This window comes from Callospermophilus lateralis, chromosome 3, assembly GCF_048772815.1.
Source record: "Callospermophilus lateralis isolate mCalLat2 chromosome 3, mCalLat2.hap1, whole genome shotgun sequence".
Classification (NCBI taxonomy): domain Eukaryota; kingdom Metazoa; phylum Chordata; class Mammalia; order Rodentia; family Sciuridae; genus Callospermophilus; species Callospermophilus lateralis.
Window position 1 is genome coordinate 117,300,939 of NC_135307.1, and position 19,733 is coordinate 117,320,671.

The 19,733-nt window shown below is 50.5% G+C and overlaps 1 protein-coding gene across 1 annotated transcript; it reads left to right on the forward strand.

Annotated features, from left to right (window-relative positions):
* The first annotated feature begins 7,675 nt into the window (after positions 1-7,675).
* Lman1l (lectin, mannose binding 1 like) lies at positions 7,676-19,377 on the forward strand. The gene is made up of 13 exons (XM_076849414.1): positions 7,676-7,853; positions 10,302-10,456; positions 10,570-10,677; positions 10,760-10,818; positions 12,217-12,319; positions 12,718-12,838; positions 13,865-13,920; positions 14,642-14,774; positions 15,048-15,199; positions 16,372-16,439; positions 17,280-17,403; positions 17,873-18,000; positions 19,245-19,377. The coding sequence occupies exons 1-13, from the start codon at positions 7,676-7,678 to the stop codon at positions 19,375-19,377; spliced, it is 1,518 nt and encodes a 505-aa protein (XP_076705529.1).
* Positions 19,378-19,733: the final 356 nt, after the last annotated feature.

The following is a 19,733-nucleotide window of genomic DNA, read 5'->3' on the forward strand; positions in this document are numbered from 1 at the left end:
GGGGCTGGGGGGAAGCATGGCCGGGAGATGTAGCCTCCGCTTTGTGTCAGCTGCACGAGCGACTGTCCTGTGTCTGCCCATGGGGAAGCGCTCACTGTCCGCCCCTCCCCACCCAGCTGCCACCTGGCCCTGGCGTTGGGGGTGGGGTAGCTGTCTACAGGGTGTTGCCTGAAGGTCCTGGGCTGCCTCTCCTGCTTTGTTTAAGCCTTCAACACAAGGGGTGTGGAACTGAGGGTGGGGGAGGGGCTAGGCCTGACCAGATGGGGAGGGGGTCCCCGTGGCAGATGCATAGATCATACCTGAAGATGCTAACCCTGGACCATGTTGGGGAAGGGGAGGCTCCAGCCTTTGGTGGTTCTCACGTTTCACCTGCCATGTAATAGCTTTGCCCTGACCCCACCCTCACCTGCACCAACCCCTGTGCCTTACTGGACTTTGCAGGGGATGGAGATCCAGCCCTGTGTTCAGGGATCTTCCTTCCCCACTCCATGCAGGGCACACAGATAGGGAATGAAGACCAGCTATGGGCTTCTCTCCCTGCACTCAGGTTGTCCAACAGAGCCTGGGAAGATGGGAAGGCTTGATTTAATCCCAGAGGCAGATGGGGGGTTCCAGTTGTCCCAGCACTCCTGACCCTCCTCTCACCGCAGCAAGACTGAAAAGCAGGGTGTTCTGACCTGAAGTGTGCCTGGTACTTGCTTCTCAGCCCTGCTGCACTTCCTTCCACTGCACTCTCTCCTTGCCGGTGCAGTAGCCTCATCACCTCCATCTTCTGCAAACACTGCCAGACTAATTTTTTTGAAAGCGGACCATTATTCATTCATTCATTCAACAGCAAATATTTGCATATTGGCTGTGTGCTAGGCCTGGCATTCATCAGTGAGCAAAAGCAAACCCTGTGGAGTTCATGTTTAGAAAGACAAATAATCACACGTAGTAACAAACATCAGGGCTGTGAAAGAAACACCTAACATGGGAATCTTGAGATCAAGGAGTACTTCCTGGAAGAAACATTTAAGATAAGAAGGATGAGCAAGAACACAGGTGGTGGTGAGCAGCACACCAGGGAGAGAAGTTGAGACTCAAGGGGGTAGCTTGTTTGGAATATCCAAGAAAACAGGTGATGATTCTGTACAGATAGCCTGGGGCTGGAAGATGGAGTTGGAGAAGGGAATCTTTAGCCAGGATGTGGCTTTTACCGAGTCAACAGCCTTGGATAGCCAATGACAGGCTATGAGCAGGATAGGAGAGTGACATGTCAGACTGTAGTTTTAAAATGACCACGCTTGGCTGGGTGTGGTGTCCTGTATTGTCAGCAATTTGGAATGTTGAGACAAGAGGACCATAAGTTTGAGGCCAGCTGGGGTAACTTGGTGAGACCCTGTCTCAATACAAAGAATGGTGGGAGGTAGGTGGACTCTAGAGAGATGTAAGGGGTAAAATTGACCAGACTTGGTAATGGATTCAGTATAAGGATGAAGAAGAGGGAGGTGCCATTAATGCCCCAATGACTGGATGCAGGCAGGGTATGTGCAGGGCACCTGTTAAGCAAGGGAACCAGGAGACTCGTGTTTAGGAGGGAGCATCAGGAGTTATGTTAAGGGTATGTTGAATTTTAAGTGTTGTTGAAACTGCCATGAGGCCAGATGTGATGACCCATATCTGTAATCCCAGTGACTCAGGAGGCTGAGACAGGAAGATGGCAAATTCCAGGCCAGCCCCAGGAACTTAACAAGACTTGTCTCAAAATATAAAAAGGGCTGAGGATGTAACTCAATGGTTCAATCCCCAGTACCAAAAAAAAAAAAAAGAAGAAAAAGAAAAGAAACTGTTAAGGTGTTGAGTAAGTTGTTAGAACCCAGACACTAGAGGAAGAAATATTGAGTTATTTTAGAGACCAGAGTGTGGCCCAACTGATGGGGTGCTGAGTGAAGGCAGGCCCAGGCAGCTGGATGTTCCAGCTCTTTTTCCCACCTAGTAACATGTCCTCATTCATTCATTACTCCTCTCTCAAACACACATACTCAGATTTGTTTTCTAGCTTGGCCCCTTTCTTCTCTCTCATCCTTCCTTTCAGAATTGAACCTGAAGCCATGGGCAAGTATGAGGTCACTGTGAAGAACACAGAAGGTCCAAGATCAATCCTTGAGGGACCCTTATCATTGAAAGAGCAAAATGAAGAAATTGGCTACATAGGTGCTGAGGAGGAAACAAGAAAGGGCTGCATCACAGGCCAAGGGAGAGATCAGAGTGGGGCCACCAGGGTCCCTGCTTCCCAAGAGACATGGAAATGGAGGCCGAGTTGCCTGCTGAGTAACCACAAGGAAGTCATTGTTGGCCTTAGCAATATCTGTCTTTGGTAGGGACCTGTTCCAGATGGCAGTGGCTAGAAGGAACAAGCAATCAGGTCAAAAGCTTTCTGAGGAATTTAACCATAATGGAGAGGAAGGAGAGCTTGAGAGTTAGAGGAATATGTGGAGTGGTTTTTATGAAGGCAAAGGCTTCAGCAAATTTGACTGCCAACCGGAAGGACATTGACTTTTGGGTCATGTCTAAATCCTGTAAGGGAAGCAGAAGATACAAAGGGGAGGAAATGGCAGTGGAACCCTCCTTACAGCAAGGAATGGGAGGCTGGACCCAGAGCACAGGGAGGGAGGGCCTGGGAGGGGAAAGGGACAGTCCCTCAGATATTGCAGAGTGGGAGAGAGTTCATGCAGTGGTGTACTGGTGAATGTTTAACAACCAAATCTAGGGCCAGGGAGTGGGGTGGGGAGCTCTTTATAGTGTTTATGATACCTATGGGATAAGTACTCTCCATGGCCAGTTTGAGCCTACCAACCTGACTTCACTAATGCAGGGGTGGGTGGAGATTTTCATAACTCTCACTAGCTAGTCCAAGTCAACTAGGGTCCAGAACCCTGTAATGGTGCCCATATGAAGGGACAGGGCCCAGCTGATAGGATCCTGAGTGAAGGTAGGCCCAGGCAGCTGGATGTTCCAATTCTTTTCTCACCTGGTAGCATGTCCCCATTCATTCATTACTCCTCTCTCAAACAGTGTCTCAGTCTCGTTTTGTAGCTTGGCCTCTTCTCTCTCATCCTTCCTTTCTGCTCTGTGCTGGCTGCTGGCTCAGTGTAGATGAGAAGACGTCTTTAGGAGCTTGTCAAACGGGGAAAACCTCTTCTCCAGACTTTCAACTTGGTGCCCAGAAATCCAGTGGGGTGACACCTGCTCCCTGATACCAGCACCAGCTAGTGAGGCAGAAGCAAAGGGAGGTGCCAGGCAGCTTCTTGAACACTGGGAGGGCAGCAGGGACAACAAGGGCATTCCCAGCAAAAGAAGGGCAGTTTGGGGCAAAGCTGGTGAGGTGCTTTAGTATGACTGGGCTCAGGTGCCAAAGGGTGTGGTTTGGGAGCAAATGAAGCTGAAGAGGAAGCAGGGCCCAGACCCCAATTGGCTTAGCAGATCCAAAGAGAAGTTCAGGGCTGGGATTGTGGCTCAGCGGTAGAGCGCTCATCTAGCACGGTCAGGACCTGGGTTTGATCCTCAGCACCACATAAAAATAAAGGCATTGTGTTGTGTCCAAAGAGAAGTTCAACTGCATGCCAAGATGACCAGGAGCCACTGAAGGCTTTAGAACAGAGGAATGATGTGGTCAGATCTGCATTTCAGGAAGATCACACTGGCCTGGAGGAGGTCTAGGTAGTGGGTGGAGATGAGCTGGTAGGGAGGCTGCAGCCAAGTTGGAGGGTGATTAATGGTGGCCCAGGCTGCAGAAACAGTGTGGAGAGGAAGATAAATTCAGCTTTTTTTTTTTTGGCTTGGTTTGCGGGGGGAGGTTGGAGTGCTTGGAATTTAACCTAGGGTGCTTTTTCACATTTCTAGCCTTATTTATTTATTTATTTTTATTCTGAGACAGGGTCTCACTAATTTGCTTAGGGCCTCACTAAATTTCTGGAGCCGGTCTCAAACTTGTGATCCTTCTGCCTCAGCTCCCTGAGTGGCTGGGATTACAGTTGTGGCCCACAAACCTGGCCCTTTTTGTTTTTTATTTTGAGGCAGGGTCTTGCTAAATTACCAATATTGACCTTGAATTTGGGATTTTCCTGCTTCAGCCTTCTGAGTTTCTGGGGTTACAGGCTCAGGTGGCATTTTACTGAGTACTCAGTCTGATGGGTCTTTGATTTGTATTACCTCCTGGAACTCTCTAGAAACTCTTGGAAGTATATTACTATTTTTCTTTATTTTTTGGTACCAGAGATTGATCACAGGTACACTTAAACACAGCCACATCCCCAGTACTTTTTTTAAAAAAATCTTTATTTTGAGAAAAGTTCTCACTAAGTTGCTTAGGACCTTGCTAAGTTGCTGGGGCTGGCTTTAAACTTGTGACCCGCTTGCCTCAGTCTCTTGAGCTGCTGGGATTATAGGTGTGCACCAGCACACCCAGCTCTGGTATATATTGTTATTGTTTTCACATTAGAGGCTCAGAGAGATTGAGGGACATGGTGACACAGTGTAAAAATGACAAGAGCGAACTTAAGAGCAATTCCTTTTTTAAAAAAAATAATTTTTAAAATGTTTATTTTTTAAGTTTTAGTGGAAACAATATCTTTATTTTATATTTATGTGGTGCTGAAGATCAAACCCAGTGCCCCGTGCATGCCAGGCGGGTACTCTACCACTGAGCCACAACTCCAGCCCCCTGGGGCAATTCCTTTTACCCTCTTGCATGATAAGATGAGTGGTGAGACTAAAGGAAGCTGAGTAGGGGCTAGTGAAGAGGAATTTAGTTTGGACATGATGTTGGGACAGTCTTAGTGACAATCAAGCAGAGATGTCCCCTGCAGAGAGACATTCTTTCAGGGCCTGTTGCTCCAGGGAGAGGCCATACTGGTAGTAGGGATTTGGGGATCAAGAACACAACAAAGGGGTCTGAGGTTGTAGCTCAGTGGTAGAGCACTTGCCTAGCATGTGTGAGGCACTGGGTTTAATTCTCAGCACCACATATAAATAAATAAGTAAAGGTCCATTAACAACTAAAAAAAAAAAAAAAAAAAAAACCACAGCAAAGTGCTGGAAGCTATGGGCCTAGATAGGCTGGGCCAGGGAGCATATAGAAAGTGAGGAGGGAAAGGAGCCCTGAGGAGCCCCAACTTAGGGAGCTGAGACAAAGCAGCTAAGGGAGCAGCCTAGGTAGGGGAGAAGCGGTTGAGAAAGGCAGGGGCCTCAGCACAGGGAAGGGAGGCCTCAACAACATAGGGGCATTGGGGTGGGAGACATGGGGAGGCTGCATGTTGCAGAGGCTGGGTTGAGAACAGCTCATTAGGTCCAGAGAACAGGGCCCATTACTCAGGCCTTGCTAGAGCAATTCTCATGGAGCACAGGGCAGGAGCTGAAAGGACAGAGTAAGGACCAAGAAGAAAGAACAAGTTGGGATCCTCGTTTCCAAAGCTTTGCTGTAAAATCCAGGGGGAGAGCAAGCAAAAGTGTTTCGGGCTTAGTGTTGAGAAAGGACTTCCTTTAGCACATCCTAAAATTGTCCATTTACAACCATGACTTCAGTTCAATTCCTAGAGCTTCAGGAACTGAGTCCTATAGAGAACTTACGAAGCATAGCAAAACTTTAGCTATGCAGGGCTGCAGGTGCAATTCAGAGGTAGAGTTCATGTCTAGCATGCATGTGGCCCTGGGCTCCAGCATGAAGGAAAAAAATTATGGTTCTTAGCTACTCAGGAGTCTAAGTGGGAGAATCACAAGTTCAAAGCCAGCCTAGGACAATTAGACCCTGCCTCAAAGTAAAATGGGCTGGGGAGATGGCTCGGTGGTAGAGGTAAAGCACTGCTTAGTATGTCCAAGGTCCTGGGTTTAATCCCCAGTACCACAAAAGGAAAAGAAGAAACAAAGAAAGAAAGAAACTTTAGCTATCCAGAATTCTTGGCTAATGAATCACTCTGGAAAATCAACCTTTATTTGAACAAAAATACTTGAGGGGCATGTGTGAGGCACTGGTCGATTCTCAATACCACATATAAATAAATAAAATAAAGGTCCATTAACAACTAAAAGAAAAATTTTTAAAAATTACTCAAGGACTGGGGTTGTGGCTCAGTGGTAGAGTGCTTGCCTCACATGTGTGAGGCACTGGATTTGATTCTCAGCATCACATATAAGTAAATGAATAAAATAAAGGTTCATCAATAACTAAAGAAATATTAAAATACTCAAACTATAGGATTTCCTTACCTTCTAAAAAAATTTTTTTAATCAATCACAGAAATAGTCAAAAAAAGTAGGCTTGGGGTGTAGTTCAGTGGTAAATGTGCGCTTAGCATTTGTGAGGGCCTGCCTAGGTTCCATCACCAGCACCACAAAAAGAAATAGAAAGTAGACAGAACAGTATAATAAACCCCAAAATTCTATCATTTAGCTTCAACAGTTATCAACTCAAGGTCAATTCTTTCTTGTCTACACTTCACTTGCTCTTCTCAGACTCTGCAATATCAATCCCAGACATTATATGAATCTATTCATAAATCTTTAGAATGTTTCTCCAAAGGATAAAATACATTTTTTTTTTTTTTTTTTTTTTTTTTTTTTTTTAGGGACTGAAGGGTCTCATGAATGCTAAGCAAGCGCTCTACCACTGAGCTAAGCTCCAGCCCTTTTCATTTTTTTTTTTTTTTAATATTGAAACAGGATCTAAGTTGCCCAGGCTGACTCTCTAGCCCTCTTTTTGCCTCAGCCTCCCGAGAAGCTGAGATGATAGGTATGCACCACAGAGCCTGGCTGAGACAAAAGATATTTTAAAAATATAAGCACAGCCCACGAAGTGGTGCATGCCTATAATCTCAGCAACTCAGGAGGCTAGGGTAGGAGGATCCCAAGTTCAAAGCCAGCAACTTAGTGAGGCCCTGTCTCAAAATAAAAAGGGTTGGAGATATGGCTCAGGATTTAAGCACCCCTTGGTTCAATCCCCAGTAACAACAACAACAACAACAACAACAAAATACCATATTATTCCAAAATTTAATGATAATTGCATAACATAATCAAATGTCCATTGTCCAGTTTACCCAATTGTCTTATTTTTTTTTCCAGTTGGTGGATTAAGATTAGGCTTCAAACAAGGTGTATGTACACACTGCATTTATTTGCTTAGTCTCTTAAGAGTCCCTTTCTTTTTCGAGGCACCAGGGTGCAGGGCAGGGTAAGCTTTTGGGCTAAAGAGTGCAGGGAGGTGGATGGATGGTCAGAGTCAGGACATCCATGTGCGATTATAGAGATAGGGTACAGAGGATGGTCTCTCCAACAGGGAGGAGAGGCCAGGGCTGCTGAAAGGTGGGGCTTGTCTTTGTGCATCCCTGAGCAACCCCTTCCACCAGCTGCTGGGGCTAAAGGAAGGCAAAAATACGTCCCAAGCTGAGGAGCAGGGACAGGGCTCAGGTTGGCAGGGGTCAGCTGCCCTTTCCACAGGCTGGAGGTGAGGGAGGGCTGGGGCCTGAGATCAGCCTAGAAGGAACAGGATGTCTCTGTTGGGGAGGGAGGAAGAAGACAGCGCCAAAACCCAGGTCCTGGCTAGTCCCCAGCTCCACCCTACCTGGCCTTGGTCCAGGAGGGCCTCCCTGGCCTCCTAGCTATCATCCACCCTGGCACCCGGACACTGGCTCCCTTCATGATGCTGAGGGCCCATGGTCCAGATCATTTGCTCTGCCTTCTATTCCTGCTCCTGGCCCCCCACAGCGCTGAGGGGGACCGTCCTCCTTGGCACAGGTTTGAGTACAAGCTGAGCTTCAAAGGCCCAAGGCTGGCATTGCCTGGGGCTGGAATACCCTTCTGGAGCCATCACGGAGGTGAGGGGAAGAGGTGGGGAGCAGCCACACCCAGGGTCCCTCAGAGTGCTGGAGCTGGGACTAGATGGGGAGTGGGTCTGCCAATGCCTCTGTCCAGGGTGGGGCCTGGCTGGCGTAGACAGCGTGGGGGGGGGGGGCTTAGGACCACTCCCAGGCTCGTTTCCTGCTCTATCCACTATAATTCCATCCCTACCCAGCAGCCTCAGTTTCTCCTCTCTGCCTTCCCTACCCTAGGACCACTCTCTTCTTTGTCTCTCCTTAGACCCCTCATCTTCCTTTGCCTCTCAGACGGACGGTAAACACACATGAACTCTCTCTTCTCTCTTCCTCTCCCTCTCCCTCTTCCTCTCCTCTCCCTTCTCTCTCCCTCTTCTCTCCCTCTCCCTCTTCTCTCCCTCTCCCTCTTCTCTCCCTCTCCCTCTTACACACCATATACACACTCTAAGTCCCAGACACACAGAAACAAATTACCTCGGACCAGTACAAGCTTACAGTCTAGGCTTCATCTTGGTGGGTCATGGCTGTCCACAAGAACTGGGAGGCTACCTGGAGGGAGGCATCTTCGTGTCCAGCTGTTTTGCCACAGCAGGCACCAGCCCTTCCTTGTATGTGTGTTGGGGATAGAATCAAACCTGAAAGCATCTTACTCCACAGGTCTGTATATAAGGCCCTCCAAACTGTTACAAAGAGTCTATCTTCTACCTGATTTTGTTCTCAAAAAAGTTTGTGCTGACTAAGAATTATAAAATACAAAGGAGCTTAATTTAGGAATAAATAAGAAAGACACTTGCAATGAGAATGGGGCAGAAAATAAGTCCAGGAATGTGGCTTTCTTCCAAAACATATGCCTTGATATTTGTTTAACCATAGATTTAGTTCAGAGCTTCCTGGCAGGCAAAGCAAAGACAGCAAGCAGATGACCTGTGTATTACTATCTATGAGATGTAAGTTCTAGAAAATGGCCCACTTGCTGACTGAGGCCCTTAAAGATGATAAAACCTGCTAGTAGGGTCTTTGTTCTAATCTCCTCACAGAGGAATGGGAGGTAAACAAATGAGTGGGCTCTTTCTCTCAGCACCAAGCCAGGCTCTGCCTCAGGGTCAGGATGGCAGGGCAGGTACAATGCTCATTGTTCTGGGCCTTGCCAAGTGTCACAGACTGTGTAGGGTAGCAGAGGCACATTTTATGAAATCCAACCAGTGATATGCTTGTGGCTTCTTCATTCATTCATTCACCTTTTATGGAACCCCCACTCCCATGCTCCTCTGTGTCCAGCCCAGTCAGGCTCAAGGAGCCCATGGTCTATGGCAAGGTCCACAGACACTCCACAGAAGGCTGAGCATATAAGTGTAGCAGTTAGCAGACAACCCTGGTCTCCTGCAAGTCACTTCAAGGTGGCAGCAGCTTCCAGGGCCCTGGGACTTGCAGCCTTGCTGTGTCTGAGCCTCCCTGCCCCCATCCCTGGCTGTTGCAGAGCAAACAGGCTGGATTAGCAGCCTTTGGAAAGTCCTGGCAGGGTCTGGGCCCTGGGCCAGGTTCCAGGCTGGCAGGCTGGAGGGCTGGGGAGCCAGCTGGAGTGGGGACTCTGACTTCCCTTCCCCTGGTTCTTACCAAGTCTCTCAGTGTCTCTCCTTTTTCTGCTCTCCTACTATATAGGTCCCCACCAACACCAGGGATGGTTCTCACACTAGCTCCATCCTTCTCCCCTCACCGTCCTGAGGGCCAGCAGCCACCTCTGCCCACCCCTCCTGCTTTCAAGCCTTCCTCATCTTGGAAGGAACCAGGTCTCCCTGCAACATGCACAATGAAGCCCCATTCAGCCCCATTCGAATGTCCTCTGAGCTTCCACAACTTGCAATCCTGAGCCTCCTGGGGCTACTCTCTCACAAGTTGCTCTCCTGTGCTCTGTGGTTTCAAGCTGTCCCCTTGCCCTCACAAGTCCTTAATCTCCTAATCTGACAACATGAATCTCTCTCATGGCAGTAAAATGTTGTACTTTGAAGTCAGATTGAAATGAATTCCAATCCACTTAGTTCCTTGACTTTTCTGAGCCTCCATTTTCTCATTGGTAAATGGAGTCTCATCAAAACAGATAACACAGGCTTCAGTGAGGCTGAAGTGAGAACACAGGCAACTTTCCCACCCGGGACACTGTGCTGGGTTGTAGATCTCCCTTCTTCAATTGGCTCCTGCATGGGTCCAAAGGGCCCCTGATTTTTTTTTTTAATATATATTTCTTAGTTATGTATGGATTCAATGCCTTTATTTGTTTCTATGTGGTGCTAGGATAGAGGCAAGTGCTCTACCACTGAGCCACGACCCCAGCCCCAATGGGCTCCTGACTTAATAGCAGGGACCTCCTTCTCCTCCCAGGGCCTGGCTCCAGCCAATAAGACAGGAAGTTGGGGATTGAGAGAGTAGTGGCCCTTGAGCTTTCCTGCTCCACAGACACCATCCTAGGCCTGGAGGAAGTACGCCTAGTGCCATCCATGAGGAACCAGAAGGGCGCGGTGTGGAGCGAGACTTCTGTCCTCTTCCCTGCTTGGGAGGTGGAGATGCAGATGAGGGTGACTGGGCCCGGGCACCAGGGAGCCCAGGGCATGGTGAGTAGCCACCACCCAGGCCTAACAGAGTGGGTGAGTCAGGGAGGAGGGGGATGAGCCCTGGGTTCCAGTGTCCTTCAGAGACCCTGAGCTGAGGGTCTGGGGACCTGCAGGCTGTATGGTATACCCAGAACAGGGGCCAAGTTGGCTCTGTCTTTGGGGGGCTGGCCTCATGGGACGGCATCGGGATCTTCTTTGACTCCTCTGCCGAGGATACCCAGGTGAGTAGCGCTCTCCTGCCTGCCCATTCCCTTGCCCTCCTTCCTGTGCCCAGGGCTCAGGCTGATTGTCACTCCCATGCAGGACAGCCCTGCAATCCGTGTGGTGGCCAGCGATGGGTACGTCCCTTCTGAGCAGCTTGGGTAAGGGTCTGTGGGGACTGACCTGCCCCTACCCTGGGCTGTGAGGGCTCAGCCCCTGCCCCAGGGAGGCCCCCCAACCCCTCCCCGCTGCTAGAGCTGGCACCATGCTGGCTCTCTCACTCTGAGCCCACAGCAGCCTCCTGGGACACCTCTCACTGGGTGTCAGCTGTGCCTGCAGCAGCCCCAGAACCAGAATACTTGCTCTTCCTGGGAACTGCCCCACGGAGTTCTCAAGTAATTCAACCCAACAGTCCCAAGTGAAATCCCTAGTCCCCAATCCCCTTGTTAAGTGGGGATTGTTAAGTGAGGACACAGGCCCAGAGAGGTGAAATGACTTACTGAGGTCACACAGCTGTGTGCAGAGCTGAGACTGGAGTCCTGACTTGCCCATGGAGGGTCCACGCCCTTCCCTGCACCAGTTGAGTCTTCCCTTTCTCCAGGATGACGTGGCTTGCTGGCCTCCGTGGCCCAGCTGCTCCTCAGTGGCTGGGCCGGTTTGTCTTGTCGGTGTCTCTTAGCAAACATCCCTCCACTCATAACAATTAGAATAATTGCTAACATTTGTGGAGCTGAGTTTACTGTACAGGCACAGTGCCCAAGCACTTGACATTCATTCTTAGTTACCTTCATAGCTGTTGTTATGAGGTAATGGCAATTATCCTCTTCATTTTAAAGACGGGAATGCCCCAGGCATTGGGAGGTGAGGTAACTTGCCCAAGGTCACATAGCTAGGAGTGCAGACTCAGGGAGCTGCTCTGGACCTGCTTCTCTCTGGCTCTGTGTTGCTTCCCTCTCCCATGTAGGTGACAATGACATGCTCTGGTGTGAGCTGCCCACAGTGTCTGTGCACCCATGTGCCCAGAGGAACTCAGGGCTCATTACTCTTCTCCTAACTCTCCAGAGCCTGCTGTGTCACCCCTGTTGGGAAATGAGCTGGTCATATTGTCCTTGGCCATTAGGACATGTGCCAAGCTATCAGTCCCGCTCCGTCCAAGCCTTGGTAGAAGAGAGGAAAAAGAAGCATCCCCAGAGTCATGGGGAGACTTGGAGTTTAAGGGAGAAAGGGACAGTGAGATGAGGTGGTGGGGTGCAGGTGACAGAAACCCATACTTGGTCCAAGCCTCTGGCCTTCTGGGAAAGGCCACAGGGAGGCCCCCCCCCCCTTCCCGCCTCCTCTGTAAACTCCAAGTCCCAATATTCTGCCAGGTGAAGCCTGCTTTCCTATCCCTCTTTCTTATGCTAAGGAGGCAGAGTATAGCAAGGGAGACTCAAGTCTCATACCAGGCCACCCACTGGGAAGGGGGTGTCACCACAAGCCTCAGCAGAGTGACTACTGGAGTGCCCTCATTGGCTGGGCCTAGGGTCTTATGTGGCCTGGCTAGATTCCAGCTCTCACAGGGATGGAGCAAGTCACCAGGTACTGGGCTCCTGTCACCGAGATTTCCGGAACCGGCCATATCCCATCAGAACACGGATCACCTACTGGAGGCAGAGGCTGCGTGTGAGTCACCCTCCGGCTTCTAGGGGTTCTTTGCTGGCAGATTACAGAGCTCCAAGCTACACAGTTGCTGTGGGGGGTGCCCATGGCCCCAACAGACTCGTGTCTGTGATACCACAAAGGGTATCAGAGACAAAGGGTCCCTCCACTCAAGTGGCATTCCTGGCACATCCCATGTGGGATCCTCCACTAGTCTACAGAATCCTAGCAGTCACCCAGAGAACAAGCGTATAGTGTTCACATGAAACCAGAGTGCAGGTCACCTTCATGTCATTTAGATCCCAAGCACTTGGCTGTCTGTCCTTCTTCAGGACAGGGGAGCCAGAGAGTCAGAGGTGGGGATGATCCCCCGCTGCTGGGTAAGGCGACAAGAAGAAGCTCATGCCCTCTATGCCCTTCAGGTGTCTTTGAGCACTGGTCTCACTCCCAGTGACCCAGATGAGGTCTGTGTCGATGTGGGGTCCGTGCTTTTGGCTCCTGGAGGTTTCTTTGGGGTCTCAGCAGCCACCAGCACCCTGGCAGGTGAGGACCTCTCTGGGCAGGTAAGCACCGAGGCGCAGTGTTCGTTTTTTGTGGGTAGTGCTGGGGTGGAGCCCAGGGCCTTGCTGTGCTAGGGAAGTGCTCTGCCACTGAGCCCGACTCGCCTAGGGACCCTGTGAAATGACTCATCCTTAGCATCCATTCTAAAGAGCTCTGTGTGTGGGGTCAACCACTTCCTCACCACGTGACCTGAGCAAGTCACGAGCCCTCTCTGGGTCTCTATTACCATCTGGAGAAGGTCACATCTGCCTTGCAGGGTTACTGAAACTCTCAAATGTGATAAAACGTGAGAAGTTTTATTCCAGTATTGCCCCTCCCCCATGCAATGTGGCAGGTGAAAGGAGGATAGTGGCTACAGGGGACATTTAGGGAAATAGAGCAGAGGGAGGTGATGCAGGGGGGAGCCCATGAGGGGTCTGCAGTTGGAAAGCAGGCTGGGATTAGAGCATGGCAGTCCTTGAATGGCAGGACTTTGGTCTTTATTTTATTATTTTATTTTGGTACGACTGGCTTTGAGCTCAGGACCCTCCTGCCTCAGCCTCCCAAGAGGCTGGGATTGTAGGTGTGCATCACCGCACCCAGTAGGACGTTGGTCTTTAGACTGGGCACTGGGGAGCCCTGGAAGGTTTCTGAGGAGGAGAGTGATATGATCCAAGCCATGGTGGGGAAGCAGCCCCTGCAGGATGCTGTTGCCAAAAGCAACTGTGCTCTGGGATGGGAGGGTGTCCCTTGGCCTGCTGCCATGGCTCCAGCCCTGGAATCTTTGTGATTGTCCAGTATTCCCACGCACAGGGGGCCTAGCTGCGTATGTGGTTCACCCTCACAGCCCACACATCTGCTTCCCTGGCTCTCACACCGTTTTTATGAAGTGAGAAAGACAAATGCCCAAAGTCACCCCGACCTCTTGCCTTCCTGGGATATAATGGAGCCTGGGGGCGGAGTGAGGTCTGGATGAGCAGGCTGCTGGATGGAGGGATCTTATGTCCCCTTCATCTATCCCCCTTCCAGATGACCATGATGTCCTGTCGTTCCTGACTTTCAGCCTGAAGGAGCCGGGTCCAGAGGTGATACCAGCCCTGGCCTGCCTCCGAGAGGCAGCCCAGGGACCCCCCCCTCCCCAGATGCTTTTGCCGGTCTCATCGTGTCCTTGGACTCACCATTTCAGCCCTTATCCTCACCTGTTCTCTTAATTCTGCTCAGGCCCCAAGCCTTGTGCTTGGCAGTGCTGGGGGTCAGGCTCTGTCTACAGGCCTCCCAGGCTGGTGGGTGGAGTCAGGCTATGATATGAGAGAGCTCAGAGTGATCTGTGCTGGCACAGGGGGCACTGGGGTTGAGGCTCAGTGGTAGAGTGCTCACCTAGCGCATGTGAGGCACTGGGTTCCATCCTCAGCACATAGAAAAATAAAAAATAAATAAAATAAAGCTATGGAAAAAAATTTAGTTAAAAAAAAAAAAGGCACCAGGGCCGTGGCGAGCACAGGGGAGGGGTCTGAACTGCCTGAGGGTCAGGGAAGGCTGCCTGGAGGAGGGAGCTTAAAGGAACCCTACATACACAGGCCTGAGGCTGCAGCAGGGAGGGAAGAGTGTGGGGTGTGGGGCTGGACGTAGAGGCAGAGCTCAGAGTGCTGGAAAGAGCTGGTGTGGCTGAGCGAAGCCCCACCCCCAGGGTGGGGTGAATAGTTGGTCAGGAAGGGAAGCTGGGCTCATGTGGGATCCTGTGGGAAGGCTCTTTCTACTTTTGGCTCTCCCATAGGTTGAGGCTTGATCTCTGTCTTCTTCCTCTAGGTTCCCCCTCAGCCTTTCCTGGAGATGGAGCAGCTTCGTCTGGCAAGGCAGCTGGAAGGGCTGCAGGCCAAGCTGGCCCTGGGCAGCAGGGTGGTTATAATTCCACAGCCAAACTCAAAAGCCCAGGAAGAGGGTAGAGTTCCAGGGAGTGGGCAGGAGGGGAAGTGGCCATTTGAGTATCATGATCCTATGTCCTTAGAATCAGGAGTCCTTCAACCAGTGGGGAAATGGAGGTCTAAGGAAGCCATATCTAAGCCAAACGTGGACCCAGGTGTTCTGTCCTATCCTCTCCACCCAGAAATTCTCCAAGGGAGCAGCCATACCATTTGATGTTCCTCAAGTCCCTGAAGGTAGGGTCTTTTGCCCTACCCCAATGGCCACTCACCCAGCTCTGCCCCATCCCCAGGGGAAAGGCTCTTTGACCTGGAGGAGACATTGAGCAGACACAACAAGATCCTGCAGGACCTTCAGGCGCTCTCTGAGCAGTTGGCCCAGGCAGAGATGCAATGGAAGAAGCAGCTGGGGTTCCTAGGCCAGGCCAGGCCTGAGGGAGCCTGGGTGAGTGGCCCCTTGGGCATCCAAGTCTCCACCTGTGGTCCTAAAAGAGGAAAAGAGCTATAGTCAGGAACTAGTCTCCCCAAAAGTCTGGAGTGCAAAGAAGGCAGAGGTTAAAGATTGCAGGTCACAGGATGGGGCAGGCCAGCATGCACAACAAGCAAAAGCTCCAGAGCCACACAGTTGGGGCTGGGGAGAGGAGATGCCAGGAATTTGGATCCATCCGGGTCTGTAGACAGAAATAGACTAGGTGCTAATTTGCATGTAGCTTCACAAGTGACTTGCCTGTGGCTTGCTTAATGCTCAGTTGCATCAGAATCCTCCTTTCATCTTCAGTGTCCCTCCAAGTTCCACCCCCAGGGAGTCATGTCCCAGGGCACTGCCCAGCCTTGGGGGTCGAGAGCTAAACCCAGCCAACGCTTAGGTGCTTATGTGCAGAGGAGACCAGCAGCACTTTCAGGCTTTGCTGGGTTCTGAAGGGTCAAGATTTTAATCTTTTGTCCTCAGACCAGAGCAGATTAGGCTGGGCTGCTGGAGTGGGACAGAGGGGAGGGGGTTTACACCCTAGGGCCAGTCCTCTCTGATCCTACCTTCGGTTCCTGAGAGATTCCATTCATCCCCCAAAAGGGCAGCCACCTCTCTAGGTCACTCTGCAGGACAGGGAACCAAGCCCTGGCTGTTAACTAGCACTGGCCTCCAGCTCGGGTCATGCCCTGGGAGAAGGGAAGGGAGAGAGAACTGGGCTGAACTTCAGGGAGGAAGAACCATTTTTAGAAATGGGAAGAGCTTGGGCTGGGATTATGGCTCAGTGATAGAGGGCTTGCCTGGCACAGGCAGGCGGGACCCGGGTTCGATCCTCAGCACCGCATAACAAAATAAAGGCATTGTGTTAAAAAAAAAAAAAAGAAATTGGAGGAGCTTGATAAGGTCTAGGGTTGACCCTGTTGGTGGGAACAAGCCCCTTTAGGGAGAAGGGGCTTGAGATCAGGAGAGAAGACTTCAGAAGCCCAGGTGAACAGGAGTCAGGTAAACTCTACCTACCCCAAATGAGAAGGGCCCTGGTAAACTGGTAAGGCCTCTTGAAGGAGGGGGGCTCCAGTGTCTCTGGGGAAGGTGGGCTTTGAGGGGAGGACAGCAGGGTCCTGGACCATAGATAAGAGGCTGGCCCTCCGCAGGATTCTGCCAAGATCAGCACCCTGCTCTATGGACAGCAGACTTTGCTCCAGGCCCTGCAAGAGATGAGGTAAGGTGGAGTAAGGGAGGAGCTGGAATAGGGAAGAGAAGCCTCTCTACCAACTTTGATGTCGGCCTGCAGCTCCTCTCTGGGCCCTTCCTTCCTTTCATTATTTCCTGAACAACCAGCACAGAGTTTGGCAATGAGAGGGCCTGGGGCTGAAGTTATGTTAGCTGAGTTGACTTCAATTTAACTGAATGAAGTTTCAAGTTTTGAAAGTCCTAGTTTAAAAGCAACTATCTCTAGGAGAAGCCTATCATGAAGGACGCCTTGAGACATTCCCACCCCAGCGAGGGTTAGTAACTCTGAGCTTTCCTCCAGTGATAGTTTATGGAAGGAACGAATGTTTTGATGAACATTCTTGGAAGGAGCACAACCAAGATCAGACCAGCTGGAGACAATCCCTGAATTCATTTTTGCCCTTCTCCAGCCTGCTAGCATCCTACTCTGGAGCACTCAGGCCTGTGGAGCTACCCATAGACTCCTAAGAGTGGGGAGATCACCTGGATGCCATGGGTGCTCTCACCCCACATCCAGACACCTGGGGTGGTATAGGGGAAGAGGGAAGAAGCTAAATTCTCTGGGGTCTGTAGGTGAAAGAAAGAGCCCAAGGAGCCTGAGGTTGAGAAAGACAGATTTAGAGAGAACTTGTCTGAGCTAGAGCTGGCTCAAGATCTAAGAAAAAGGTTTGGAGTAAAAAGACCAGTCCCCAAGAAAACCCCCTATGAATGGTGTCTGTTCCCCACCTATTCACTACCCTGGGAATTGTGGGAAATGATTAGTTAATTTGGGTACAACCCGAAGGGGTAATGAGTCATTCCCTTGGTTTTCACTCCACACACACACCAGCAATGCAGCTGCTCGCATGGCCTCAGAAGCCCAGGTCTTCTACCTGCCTGTGGGCACCGAACACCATTTCTTAGAGCTGGACCAGATCCTGAGCCTCCTGCATAAGAGTCTTCGGGACCCAGTGGTAAAGGAGAAGTAGTGGGTAGCATGGGGGCCCCAGCCCTGAGGTCCGGGCTCTGTCACCCTTCTTCCAACTCAACCACCAGAAGGGAAATGGGGTGGGCTGTGCCCAAGATCATTCAGAGTTTTATGGTAGAGGGGCTCTTTTCTGTGCCCTTGTACCTTCTTGCTCTTTCCCTCGCCCTCACCCTCATCCTGTCTTTGTTTTCCACTTCTGTCTCTCTCATCTCTTAAGCCCTTGGCCTCCTGATGATCTCAGGATCTAGGGCTTCCCAGCTTTTCTCACAGATGGAGCCATCAGAGCTGGGGGGGGGGAGGAAATGCATGCTGCCCCTCCTCCAGGTTCCCCAGATGAGAGCCAGCATGCCCCAAACCTGGGGAGATAAACAGGGCTCAAGTATGGCACAGATTCCAGGTACCCCCCCTCCTTCTGTGTTAGAAGCTGATCAAGATCTCAGACTTTCCCCTTTCAGAAAGCAGCAGTCAAGTCCCCCCGCCTATCTGGCTGGCCCCCAGGAGCCTCCACATGTCTACGGCCAGGCATCTTCCTGTTCTTCCTCCTCATCCAGACTTTTGGCTTTTTCTGCTATGTGAATCTTAGGTGGGTCTTCCACAAGCAGCACTTCCCACCCTACTCAACATCACCTGGTTCTGAGTTACACCTATTCAATTTGCAAGAGGGACCCTGAGGCCCAGAGGGGAGCTGCCCAGTCCTCCAGATGGCAAGGGGCAGAGCACAGGCTCAAACCCATACTTTCATCAGGCACAGACCACCTGCTCAACCCCCAGCCCCATCTGGTCCTGGTGTCACAGAGCTCATGCCAGAGTGAGAAACTGATAAGCAACCAGTAGTCACACCCTAGATGATCAGTGCTATGAATGGCAGGAAGCTCAGGGACTTCAGGAAGTACAGGAGAAAGCACTTGATAGAGTTTGTGAAGATCAGGGATCTGGTCTGAAAAGGACATTTGATAAGGGTCATCAAAGTGATTAGGAGTTTCCCAGCATGACAGGATGGGTAAAGGCATGGATGCATAGAGAACAGCATGGGGAAAGGCATGGGGAAATGAAAAAAGCATAATATTTTGGAGAAAAAAATGATAATTCAGTATTGTTGGTGAAAAGAATAGGACCAGTTTGTGAAATTGATAATTGAAAAGGCGGGGGATGTCACTATTTCTGCTTGATGGGTGTTTGCTGAATGGATGAGCACTGGTCCGACTCTTTTCACCAAAAGTACTGAATTATCATTTTTTTTTCTCATTTAGAGATGCAGATATGCTGAGGGCCCTGGACAAGGGACTGACAGTCCTTGCAGGGGAATCTCAAAACAAGAATTAGTGTGGGCTTGGATGATCCCGGGGAAGGAATAAAGTGTGCTGAGCTTTAAAAAGCACAAAGTGGAAACAATCACAGGCTTCCTGGTGTACAGAAGGGCAATGGTAGCAATAAACCACCCAGATGGTCCTTAAATGCCAAGGGGAAATATGCACTTCATGTGACATGCTAAGGGAGCCATAGAAGATCCCAGAGCAAGAAAGGCTGTGGTGCAGTGAGTGGAGGAAGGCAACTGTGAGTTTTGGTTTCAAAAGCCCAGAAGAGGCTGGGTGCAATGGTGTACACCTGTAATCCCCACAACTCGGGAGGCTGAAGCAGGGGGACCACAGGTTCAAAGCCAGCCTCAGCAACTTAGCAAGGCCCTAATAAATTTAGCAAGACCCTGTCTCAAAATAAAATAATAATAATAATAATAAAGGGGTTGGGGATGTGGCTCCATCACTGGTCCAAAAAACAAAAACAAAATCCTAGAAAGGAAAAAGTCAAGCAACCATCTTCTCTCTGCAGCAGGCAGGAGCTGGACAAGAGGCTTCGGGAGTGTTTGTCCACAGGAAACATTCCTTTGGGTGCTGTGCCACACATCCCTAGGGTGCTGGGAACTCTGAGGAGGCAGCCCCTCTCCCCCAGCATGCATGCCTGACCCACTTCAAAGCCACTTCTCTCTGGGAAGCAGATGGCTTCTGCGGGTGGGGAAGAGGACTTTGCTAGGATCCTCTTCCTCTTGGTGCCCAGCTATTGCCCACACCTTAGCTTTTGGTGAGCCCCACCTTATTAAAGGTGAATTCCCTCTTCTGCATGTGTTGATATGCTCCTTTATCTCCAAGTCTAATCTCTCTGAAGGCTTCCACCGCTTTGGGTAGGTAACCTGGAGTGGGCTCCTAGCAAGTAAGCAGGCCACTTACCTGCACAAAGACCAGATACCCCACAGCCCTTCCCTCTTGACCAGGGAAGGAGAGGAGTAACAACTGCATATAATTCCGTCCCCAATTCACCCAG

Coding starts and splice junctions, on each gene's coding strand:
- Lman1l (XM_076849414.1), top strand. CDS start 7,676: ATGATGCTGAGGGCCCATGGTCCAGATCATTTGCTCTGCCTTCTATTC. Junction 7,854..10,301: donor CTTCTGGAGCCATCACGGAG/GTGAGGGGAAGA, acceptor CCTGCTCCACAG/ACACCATCCTAGGCCTGGAG. Junction 10,457..10,569: donor ACCAGGGAGCCCAGGGCATG/GTGAGTAGCCAC, acceptor GGGGACCTGCAG/GCTGTATGGTATACCCAGAA.